This window comes from Podarcis cretensis, assembly GCF_951804945.1.
Source record: "Podarcis cretensis genome assembly, chromosome: 8".
Taxonomy (NCBI): domain Eukaryota; kingdom Metazoa; phylum Chordata; class Lepidosauria; order Squamata; family Lacertidae; genus Podarcis; species Podarcis cretensis.
In genome coordinates, this window is record NC_137177.1 from 27,980,272 (window position 1) to 27,992,695 (window position 12,424).

The following is a 12,424-nucleotide window of genomic DNA, read 5'->3' on the forward strand; positions in this document are numbered from 1 at the left end:
GCATATAATATTTAATAAACAGAAGCTACTGTTACATAGGCACTTTCCACATAGCATTAGCAACCATCTTCTCCAAGGATTTAAGAGATGATTGCTGTGATTTACACAGAAGAGCAAATGCCCTTTGCAACTAGTTCACAATTCATATCTCTGAGAACAAGATAATCAAGTGTGCTCAGATCTAAACATTTTCTTCATTACACAAGTAGGGGACAGGGAGGAACCCAGAGAACAATCCACTGATAACATGATCCACAAGCAGCAATGACAAAAAAAGGACTATGTGGCTATATTCTCTCCTCTTTGCCTTATGATGGTTCTGCAGAATACCATAAGACATTATTTTATTCGTTATCCAGGAGTGGAGGCCTGATATTCTTTTGGCTTCAGGGTTGACTTTGGAAGCTAAGGACACCTTTGTTCTATCAATTCAACTTCCTTTAGTGCCATTTATAATCACATTAAAATTTTCATTGGCTTGAGTACAAAACAATTCAAATGTGGAGATTGGCTCTTCTGTGGCAAAACAGGTGGAAGAGACAAGAAGGTTGTAAAGGTTAAAGGTAAAGGACCCCTGGACAGTTAAGTCCAGTCGAATTTGACTATGGGGTATGGCACTCCGCTTGCAGTCCGAGGGAGCTAGCGTTTGTCCACAGGCAGCTTTTCTGGGTCATGTGGCCAGCATGACAACCACTTCTGGCACATGGAACACCATGACGAGTGCCAGACTGCATAGAAACGCCATTTACCTTCCTACTGCAGCAGTACCTACTTATCTACTCGTGCTAGTATGCTTTCAAACTGCTAGGTTGGCAGGAGCTGGGGCAGAGCAACGGGAGCTCACCCCATCTGCAGATTCGAACTGCCAACCTAATGATTGGCAAGCCCAAGAGGCTTGGTGGTTTAGACCACAGTGCCACCCGTGTCCCCATACAAGGTTGGATCCAACATTAGTCATACTCAATTTAGACCCATTAATGGACACGACAGGTCTATTAATTTCAGTGGGCCTACTCTGAGTAGCTTAGTTGACTACAAAAAGTTGGTCCAGAGCTTACAGTAGAAAACCTAGGAAGTGGAGCACATAAAAGAGACAAGAGTGGTGTAGTAGACAGTGTTGGATGAAAATGAGGGAAACCAGAGCTCAAATCCTCTGTTCAGTTATCCTCTGTAGACCCCTGAACTTCACTGCCATTAACATTTGATGGCTTTAAAGAGGAGCAAATTCATGGATGGTGTCTTAATCATGGACTACATGTTTTGACTGTTTTAGGGAAACCCCAAGTCCAAAACATGATACCAGTTGCTGGGGAACAACAATAGAAGAGTGTTGCTGTTTTCATGCCCAGCTTGTGGGCTTTCCAACAGCATCTGGTTGGATATTGTTGGATTATTTGATCCAGCAGAGAACTTCTTAACTTCTCTCAGCTGCATCAACTAAATAAGAAAGCTGGTATGCAACTCCCAGAACTCCTGAAAGGGAAGGATGCAAATATAATACATTTTTTTGTTTTAAGCTAGATTTATCAAGGTCTTAGATATTCAATGAGCTTGAACAATTATCCTTTTTTTGCCTGCAAGGTTTTGTTTTCATCCTCATGAAGTAGGAGGGAAATCTCTCTGCCTCTAAGGTAAGACTATATGGGTTGTAGCCAAGCCAACAAAGTTCTAATCAGAGTAGACCCATTGAAATCTATGGGTTAGTCATGTCCATTCATTTCAATAAGCCTGTTTCTTAGTATGACTAACATTGGATACAACCCTAAATTAATTTATTTAGTGACCTATCTTCTTCATACCACTGTGTCTCAGAGGGGCTAACAATGTAAAATGCAAATAGCTTGGATCAACTAGACTAAGCTAGCTGCACTTACCCTCTGTTGAAATCTGTGGCACTTTAGCCACAACTTTTAAGTTTTCACATTGATTTCAATAAGGCCCAAATGTGACTAATTTGACAGTTTGGTACCTCTGTGCTATGGCTTTAGTTTAGAAATCAGAAATATGATGGCTTGCTCTGTATTGTATTTGTACTCAACCAAATATTTCTAACTATTTGAAATATTTCTAACAGTATTTGAAAATAATCCTTAATTTAATGTGTACACTGGATGTGGTGATTGACAGAATGCTGCAACTGGATAACCCTCGTTTATGTTCCAGGTAATAATTTCACGACTGGACCTAACGGTCAGGGGTCCCTTTACCTTTACCTAATACAGTGGTACCTCGGGTTACATACGCTTCAGGTTACAGACTCCGCTAACCCAGAAATAGTACCTCAGGTTAAGAACTTTGCTTCAGGATGAGAACAGAAATCGTGCTCCGGCGGCACAGCAGCAGCAGGAGGCCCCATTAGCTAAGTGGTCCTTCAGGTTAAGAACAGTTTCAGGTTAAGAACGGACCTCCAGAACGAATTAAGTACTTAACCCAAGGTACCACTGTAATTTCTTATTCTAAAGCCTAAGAATTATCTATGCTTGACCACAGATGAAGACTCAAAGCTGAAACATGTCTGTCCAATTAAGCAAAGGAGTACCCATTTTTAATTGGCATGTGCAGAGTACAGGAGTGCTTTAGTAATATGTGTTTGCCGTGTTTATTTCAGGTTATGGAATATTAAATATCTATTATTATGCTTTTAACTCCTTTTCAAGCACTTTATCCTTAACTCTCCTTCCCACCCCACATTGTACACTGTCTTTGCCTTGAGCACCATTTTCTGCCCTGGGTTCCTATGGGAGGAAAAGGGAGGGATATAAATGGAGTATTTATTCTTAATAGTGAGTAACTAAATGCAGCACTAAGCAGATTGCAGCATCAGCGCAAACATGTCTGCTTTCCTGAAGGAACAACCTGCCCTCTTCTCCCTCGTGTGCTGTTCTGGGGGTTCTCCTGACCTCCCAGAGCCATTTTGGGGAAACAAAAGGGGAGGGGGGGAAGCTCCATTACTATTATGTAGAAGGACAGAACACAATTTTAGCTACCAATTCGCAAAGCTCTGTTAATACTGGCTTCACAGAGTTATGTAAATTTATAGCAGCTTTTAACCTGGAAAAGCGCTTTACTGTATTTCTTGTTGTTCTTTATCATGGGTAGGCAAACTAAAGCTCGAGGGCTGGATCCGGTCCAATCGCCTTCTCAATCCAGCCTGCATACGGTCCTGGAATCAGCGTATTTTTACATGAGTAGAATGCGTCCTTTTATTTAAAATGCATATCTGGGTTATTTGTGGGGCATAGGAATTCGTTTGTCCCCCCCCCCAAAAAAAAATATAGTCTGGCCCCCCCGCAAGGTCTGAGGGACAGTGGACCAGCCCTCTGCTGAAAAAGTTTGCTGATCCCTGTTCTTTATGAAAGTTGCTTATTACCATTTCCAACAGGGTCAAAGAAACTGACCTCGTTTCAGAAACACAGAACTAGGAGTGAGGGAGATAGATTTATCCATATATTCTGTATTTTTTACCCACCACTACCCACTTTTTCAACACTTGTAGATGTCATGAACAGGACTGATTTATAAATTCTTAGCAACATGGCAGGCACACTTTGGGGCCCTCAGGCAGAAGGTGTTAAAAGTTAAGGTAAAAACTCTTCCAAAATCAAGAACTGCTTATTTTCTAATCTTCAAAGCAACAACTGTTTCCTGATTTTAAAACAGAAATCCCACGTACTTCCCTTTGGAAGTGCGCAGTCTCTTCCTTTAACTCAGGAGTCGTTTTTTTTTTCTTTTTAGAAATGCAATTTACATTTACGAAATCAATCCAAAATAGAAGTGTGGATGATCCCACTAGGCGGCCTTTTGGACCATTCAAAAATGAAAACCCTCACAAACATCTTACCAAGATTTAATGTACATTTATTCTTAACACGTGGAACATATAGTATAAAGATTTCATACTGAATAAATGATATTCATTAAGCCAAAAAAGGAAAAAAGGGAGGAATTTACATCAAGTTTTTTTTTTAGCTACATCGTCTGAAATACAAATATGCAGAATTCATCACTGAAAAATCTCAATTGTGTTTCTTCATCAGGAACTTCAACTGAACCTAGAACTTTTTCACACCTCGATTAGAAAGAAAAACAAAAAACAAAAAAACCCCAGGAAAAATAAAACTATAAGTTGATTGGCTGCTGAGACAGCAATGACTTTATACACAGAGACCTGTACAGCATCCTCCAGAGAGAGAAAGAGAGAGAGAAATAGAGAAAGAGAAAGAAAGAGAGAGAGAGATGTCTGGCAAGAGATTAAATAATTGGTGTCTCGCTTTTGCAGGTCATCAACTCGTTTAACTCGTCATACTATAAAGGGGTGCAGGGAGAACGGGAACAAAACTGCAAGGAGTCTGAGGGCATGTGCAATGTACAACGTCATATATATATACACACGTGGCAGCCATGAGGCTGCAGCTAAAGGTTAAAACCAGTTCTAAGAGGTGATCTCAGGGTTATTCATACAATCAAGGAGGAAGAGAGAAAGAGGTCAGGGTGTTGTAGGTTCACACATGATACTTTGGGGGGAAAGCCTTTTTTTCTCCTCAACATTAACTAAAAACATTTTTAAAAACTACAGCTTGCTGCTGATCCAGCTTTTTTTCTTCTTCAATGTGAGACATTATTACAGTATGTTTACAGTTTAAGGTGTACAGTACATGAAGTTCTACACTCTACTGCACAGGCCTCCATTGGACAAGGTCTGTTAACAACTGGTAGCTTCTTGGTTCCTGCAAGATTGTGAATGTACAACGATAAACCACACAAGAGTTCAGCAGTCACTTTTTTTGTCCTTCAGAGTTTACCATTAAAAACAGTTATGAAAGTAGCGCCTGTTGATGCGGTAACAGGACAAAGTTGTTTTCCCCAAACTCACTGTAAACAACAGCAACTTTGGTTAAAATAAAAAAAGTCTTTTTTTTTTTTTAAATGTAGGCAGAACTTTGTCTCCTTGAACAGGGGTTTAGGACAGATCTGAAGGGCAGAGGTGAGGGAAGGGGGAATATCTTTTTCCCCAAGGTAGAAGCAGGACAGCGCAGGGCAGACAGTGGATTCTGAGGTGGTTTTGCATAAATAAAGGGCAACAATCAGTTTCTAAGTCCTCCACTCACACACACGCACACAGGGGGTATAGGCATCCCACGGCTGTCATGACTGGCCAATTAAAAACAGTACATCACAAATAACTTGTGAAACCAACGAGTTCATCAGAGGTGACACGGAGATGTCCAACAGCCGTGACTCATATAACGTGAACTCAGAGTGGTTCTCGTCCACTTTGGCCAGGGCGAGCAGCGCTCGAGCTGCCCGACGCATCATGTCCACACTGGTCGGCTCAAAGGGAGGGTTCTGCATGTGCATCAAACTGGCTTGGCTCTGTTGAAACTGAGTGGCTGCCAGGCTGTCCTCCAAGAAGCCTAACAAGTTGCCAATGCTGCCCTTCTGCACAGCAATGGCTCTAGCTGCCAAGCTGTCGCCCTGCGCCAAGTTGGCCAGTAGTACCACAGCCATCTCCCGACACACCGGGTTCTTTCGGTCACTAAGGAAACGCACCATGGTGCTGTAGAGTTTCTCCAAGCGACTGAAGGGTGGCGTTGCAAGGATCAAATCCACATTGTTATCCTGGATGCTGAGTTTACTGAGGGTTTCCAAAACCAGTCTTTGAGGGGAGAGGACAGCATTAGGCCCCAGGGTTGGAAAAGGATCTTGGGCTTCTGCTGAAGGACACACTGCCCAATGGAGGAGTCCATCTAGGATAGGCAAACAGATGCTCTCAGGGTATGGTGAAAGGTCCAGCTGGCCAGAGATGTTGGCCAATGTGACCAAAGTGTTTTCACGCAGCATCTCCAAGCAGTCCCACCACCACTCCACTTTGTTGCAGCTCACTCCTTGGTCCTGCTCCTCTTCTTTCTCATATGTCAGTGGCGCCTGTTTGCGTTCTGGATGCTTATGGTGCAGGAGAATCAGTTTCCCTAAAATCAGCAGCAGACCAGGGTGTTTAGACATCTCAAAGTCATTGCCTGGCACAAATGATAAACTCCTGATGATGTTAGACACACAGATGCAACGTTTAGACAACGAATCCTGCCAGTCTAGAAGTGTGCAGAGGGGCGTCTCGTCTTTACTGTGAGGTTCGTCCTCCAGGATTTGTATGTTTCTGTGGCTCTGAGCTGGACTAATGCCAAATGGGAATTTACCGCTTTCCTTTGCCACCTCCACATTTCTTACTCCCTCCTCCTCTGCCAATGAGCTGGGTCGTGCTGAAAGCATGTCGTCCATGGTAGCCGTTATCCTTTTCTCCGGAGGACTGTCAGATGGAGGGGATACTCCCTCTCGGGTGACTGGGTTGCTCTCAGCTACAGAATGTTTTCGCAAAATAGAGTTGCAAGGAGCTCGCTTGTGAGTCAACGACAGCTCCATTTTGCTTTCAAAGTGGGTTTGAATGTGTTCAGTGGTGTCTCCCCCACCAATCCGCCAGTGCAGCAGCCCGCTCTCAAATTCCTGTACCCGGCCAAGTTTGTCAGAATAATCTACCACAAATGGGTCATTCTTCTGCACTATCTTGACTGGAAGCTTGTCAAATTTACTGACTAACTTTTCCTCGTTGCTCTCAAGAGGCGCTGTGGCTTTATTTGCAAAGGCAGCCTCCTCCTCCCCTTCCTCTTCCTCCTCACAGTTAGGACTCTGTGGCTCCTCTTTATCCCCCTCTTCAGGAGGAGGACTCGAAGATTTGCTGACCCTCTCAGGATCCAATAGTGTTCTTTGCCCTGGATCTCCCACCTCATATTCCTTCAGGATTCCAAATATTTCTATCAGGCATCGGCGGAAATATTCCACTAGTAGCTCCAACAACCCAGGCAGCTGCAAGGGAACAGAACATGAAATAAGAAACTGCAACATTTTCTTGCCCCTGAAGACAACTTTGGCCCAATTCGGACATAATGCCAAATCATAGTTCTCTCTCCCATTTGTGTCAAAACCACATATTGTCATTACATCCAAACTGGAAAACTGCTTGAAAACCATGCTCAAACCTTTGTTTACAATTCTGGTTTGCACTTGCCCTAGAAACCAGGGTTTTACCATAGTTTGAATGACAAGTGCAAACCATAGTTTGCCAATTCAGACATAATGGAAAAATATGGCTTGCTGCAAACAAATAAGGGAGGGGAACAATCGCAGGACCCAATGGAAAAAGTAAGTGCACAAGTTCTAGATTCATTCATGTAGCACCAAACCATAGTTTTATGTTACATCTGAGCCTAGTTTCAAACCTGTAAGTTGAAATGCATATGCTAAAATACAATCAAAATTTTCAATGTTAGTCTGTTGCACTAAAACCAGAGTGTCTTGAACAACCTTTAAAGAGTCAACAAATTTAATACAGCTTTTATGAATAAATGCCCTGTATATCAGGACCTCTGATAAAGTGGACTAAGGCTTTTGTGGACTAATGCCCGAAGTAAATTGTTTGGGTCTTTGTATTTATTAACTCGCAAATCCTAACCCTAGTAGGTCCGGTGTTGTTATTGTTGTTGTTGTTTTGTCTTATCCACTCTTCACCATGTTTGTGAACCACCCTGATTGTTTGTGAACCGCCCTGAGACCTCCGGGTATAGGGCGGTGTATAAATTGAAATAATAATAATAATAATAATAATAATAATAATAATAATAATGCCCCAGCACTTAAAATTTCACTGATAAGAAAAAATTGTGTGCACTTACATCCAACAGTTAACATTCTGCACAGATACAGATACCAGTTAAGTAATGCAAATTTGTCTAGATTTACATACTTTATATAACTTTGTTACTTCTAGTCATACAGAGGAACAAGAAGCAAAGACAGGAAACTATATGGCCTGATTTCTGGAAGCCCTATCCACCCCCAAAGATATCAAGCCTAATATTTCAGCCCTAAGGACATTAAATGATTCTCAAGATGCTGAATTCCACACTATGCAGAATACACGCAGCCCAAACTTTAGTCACATTTCTATGTTAATCTTTTGCTCATGTCTTTCAATTCCACTTTTAAATTTCAAAGCCATGTCTCCTGGAGGTGTCAACTCACCTGGCTAAGGTTGAAGGTCATTATGCTGTTGTCATCATACAGCAGAATGTTTATGGTATCCAAAGCCCACGTACTTTCAGCCAGTAACCCAGATTTCAGAGACATCATTACTCTCCAAGCTTCAGGTGTTCCTGCAACATAGAAACACATTTGATGCAATTTAAACTCCCAGAATGAAATGAAACTAAACCTGTCCCTGAATCCTGTTTTCTACATTGTACAAGAACCAAAAGCAAGTCACCCAGCCAGGTGGACTAGACTTGAATTCTCAATCCATAAGGAATCACCCTTGCACAAATCTAAGAAAGCTCTTGCATGACTCCCAATGATTTCTATTAGGTTTGCAAAATTCCCTGTGGATTGCATCCAGCTCATGAAGGGACACTAGACATAACCACAGCAACCAAGCATCTATTTCCAATCTAAGAGTCCTTTCCCTCATAATAATGTAGCACTGAGGAACTCCAGGCCTCCAGGCTTGACAACCCTCATTGGCTCTTCTCTGCCCATGACACACCCCTCATTGGCTCTGCTCTGTGTCCTCTCTAATGATCTTACCTGGTTGGAATGTGCCCTTGAATTGTAATAATACCTCTTGCTTGCCTGGAAGGAGTGGTGTGTGTCCAACCCCCACCCCCCGGATGTGTGGTTCCTGGAAGATTGCCCACAAGTGAATGCAGCCCCTCAGGCTGAAAAAAGGTTCCAAATCCCTGCATGAGTGATACACCAAAAGGTTCCTTGTGGTCTGGCACACACCACTCTCCCATCAACTCAAGGGAATGAAAGCTCAATTACCAATATCTTTTGTGGTCAGACGTCGTCTTTGTTTCATCACAGGCTGTGTAGCTTCCACTGATCCAGGTGGGAATGTGATGTCCCGTCGTATCATAGGAGGTTGTACAGCTGCTGGTGTTATATGTGAGGCAGGGACAGGAGGCCCCGCCTTTTGCATCTTCATTCCTGAGTGCAGGAATGGAGATTTACTTGGAGAGGTGCGGTTTTCCACCGGTCTGGGAAGAGGTGCTGGACTAGATACCTGAGGAATGTGATTCTGCATGCTGGGTTGGGTCTGGTAGTTGGGCTGGGGCGGCCTTGTCATTGGGGGCACAGGGGCAGAGGGCCCATAAGGAGGCTGGCGGTTTCCATGAGAAGGCCACGGTCCTTCGTGATTAACCCTCTGATCCGGATGCAGCATTTCATCTGTTCGATTCACTCCGTGATATGCAGGACCCTGGGGTGCAGAACCAGTACTCTGCCGGTTGGGATAGCTGTAGCTCATCTCGTTACGCCCTTGCCACATGGTGCCCTGCTGTGGGCCCTCTGGAGTGGACTGTATGGACCCACCCATCATTTGAGGAGCAATATTCTGCTGTGTGCTAGAGCCTGGGGGAGCAGAGACCCTCTCTCTGACAAACTGGAATGGGAACTGGTTCTGTGGCCCAGCAGCAGGTCGGCGATCTGTGGCAGGGTATGTGTTCGGATACTGGTTATAGATTTCCTGCTGTGAAGAAGGCTGAGCAGTTTGCTGCTGGCTTGGTTGTTGGGTTTGTGCCGGAGGCAGCTGCTGTTGAGCCTGTCCCTGGCCTGTGCTGTACGGTACATTGTACAGTTCCCCTTCGTGTCGTTTGGCTGGGGGGCCATAGTTGCCATCCATCGGTCGCTTATAATTCTGGAAAGAAAACAAAAGCTGGCAATTCATAAGTGGCTCTCATTCTAAGAGATTATGGGCAGGAACCTACAGCATTCACAGAACAGCATGAAGTCATCAGTTTCCTCTCATCCTACTCGGAACTGTTCTCTGGTGTACCAGGGTTTGGTACTAGAAGCTTCAAACCTGATTATCTCCTTGTCCAAAATGAACAGCTGTACTCTGTGTACAGAATATGTTGTGCAACTGGTTCAGGCTGGAAGAGGTTTTCAATAAAGTACATTGAAAGCTAACCTTATTTTGCCTCTCTCTCTTGCCGTATACAGGACTATATCAAGGCACTTTGGAGATGGCCATGGTTTCCTTTATATACTAGGAGGGGAAAACACAAACACTATCAAGTCTAAGACTGGGGACTGGATGCAATTTAGCATGATGCTGGTTTTCATAAGCCTTGCTCACCAGGGCCCACTGTACTCTATCACATCAGTAACTGCAAATTTGACTACAGCCACATGGCTCCAGACAATAGAAATGATTTGTGGCAAGGGGTCTGTGGCAAGATAAGAGTGTGCAGAGTTATGCCAAAAATAAAAAGAGTAAAAGGTGCCCATTGCAAACAGCTGGTTAAGCTTCTATAACAGGGCTTTTACTATTAATATTTCAACCTTCAAGTATCCTGCTATGGTAACATTATTAAGGCAAAGCTATAAGAATAATCAAATTCTGGATTTTTTGGTTATAGACCAAGCTTTACAACTATAAACACCTTCTCATCCAAGTGAGACATAATTATATTCCAGCTTTGACTTCAAATAAGAAGATAGGAGTCATATATACTGCCAAGACTGAAAGATAACCCTGTACACAAAATTACACTGTGATTATGTATATTAAGAAATACAGAAACTGAATTCTATACAAAAGGGAGATCTTTGAGGGGTGGACACCTACCCTAAATTTCCTGAACTACAATTTGATTTAGCTCAGCTACATTTTAAGATAATATTTTTGCAGTTAAGTTAGAAAGTTAGTTCTCAACTAACAGAACAGATTCTTTGTTTAGCATTAATATGTTTAAGTTCCCTCTGCAAAATCCACAGCACAATAGACACAAAGCCCAATTAAGGCCTGGAGATCTAGAACAAATATGGGAACAGTTCTGGACAACTCAGGTGTGCTTTGGAAGACCACCCCCTTCCCCCTTTCAGCCAGGAAATCCCAGCATTTGTTAAACTAAACCAGTGACTCTCAAAAATGTTTCCCTGGGCCACACTTTTAGGATAATTTTTTATCCTACCACACCAATTTTTTTATTGATAAGAAATACATTGAAAAAGAAGAAACAACTAGCAGTGCTTCATTTAACACAGAACATAACTACTTTATAATATGATCATAGGAAATCAAGAAAGCATAAAACAACGCAGCTACATAAGAACATGATATAATTATAAACGAGCCTTTTACATATGTAGCTTAAGTATGTATACAAACTCAATGAGAAGTGTAAGCTTGCTTTTGCAGGATAGTATGTTATATTATGTCTAATTTGAGAAAAACAAACTTTCATCTCATCAATGCAAAGAAGTGTTTCTCTTTTCCAGGCTTCTTCAACCTTGGCCCTCCAGATGTTTTTGGCCTACAACTCCCATGATCCCTAGCTAGCAGGACCAGTGGTCAGGGATGGTGGGAATTGTAGTCCCCAAATATCTGGAGGGCCGAGGTTGAGGAAGCCTGCATCTTTTTGATCTTTCATATTTGTCAGAGCTAAAAATCTCTGTTAACAACAATGTGTTGCAGAGCCAATAATCTTGAATAGAGGCATGGATACGGTTTCTGATTGTAAATCCCCCCCCCAAATATTTTGATACAATACTACACTGAAATATTCAAATGTTTACTTTATTGTCCTTGAATCTTCCCGCCGCACTTGCCATCCTCTCATGCCACTCCTTTTGAGAACCACTGAACTAAACCATTACTATCCTTCCCTTCTGTGACTGCTCATAAGGTCGCAACCACCACAATCTTTATCAGTTGAATTGCAAAACCTCAGGGAGCTCACCTGTTGTTGTGGCTGATATAGGGTGGTTTGTTGGCTAGGAAAGGGGCTGCTGGAGGATGTACCTTGAGTGGGAAATTGATTGCCATAGGAATCATGTCTGCAGAAAAGAAGAAAGTATTAGTTTTCTTCCCAGATGCACAGAACACCATGGAATTCTATTGTGACTGTATTGCTGACACAATAGAGGCATACTGGAACCTACCGCTGCTGTGGCTGCTGAGGATATCGGCTTGGGGAGTACATCCCTGAATCAGGAGTGGAAGGCATGATGTTGGGCTGGGGTGTTCCGGTTCCTAAATTGGTTTCAGGTCCCATTCCAGCTTCAGTCCTGAAGGAAAACACAGCACACCCTCACACTATAAGCAATTCTAGCCCTCATTTAGAAAGAAAGACTCTAACACAGGGGTGGGGAGCCTGTAGCCCTCCAGATGTTTTTGGACTCCAAACTCCCATTATCCCCAGCCAGCATGGCCAGGGATGGTGAGAGTTATAGTCCAACATCTGGAGGGCTACTGTTTCCCCATATTTGACCTAACAGCACAATCACCACTGCAAATAAATATAATGCTGCCTTCTGCAGTTCTGTGCAAACTTGTACGTTTTGTATAGGATTTTAAATTTCTCATTCCTTGTAG

The 12,424-nt window shown here is 42.8% G+C and overlaps 1 protein-coding gene across 3 annotated transcripts in view; it reads right to left on the reverse strand.

The window, feature by feature from the left end:
- Positions 1-3,837: 3,837 nt before the first annotated feature.
- ARID1A (AT-rich interaction domain 1A) overlaps positions 3,838-12,424 on the reverse strand; it is a 133,425-nt gene continuing 124,838 nt past the window's right edge. For all 3 annotated transcript variants that reach the window (XM_079985884.1, XM_079985883.1, XM_079985882.1), the window contains 5 exons: positions 11,992-12,117; positions 11,790-11,886; positions 8,869-9,742; positions 8,074-8,204; positions 3,838-6,858 (listed from right to left, as the gene is read on the reverse strand). In XM_079985884.1, coding sequence (XP_079842010.1) covers positions 5,146-6,858; positions 8,074-8,204; positions 8,869-9,742; positions 11,790-11,886; positions 11,992-12,117 — 2,941 coding nt within the window. In that variant the 3' untranslated portion in view covers positions 3,838-5,145. The remainder of the gene's footprint in view (positions 6,859-8,073; positions 8,205-8,868; positions 9,743-11,789; positions 11,887-11,991; positions 12,118-12,424) is intronic.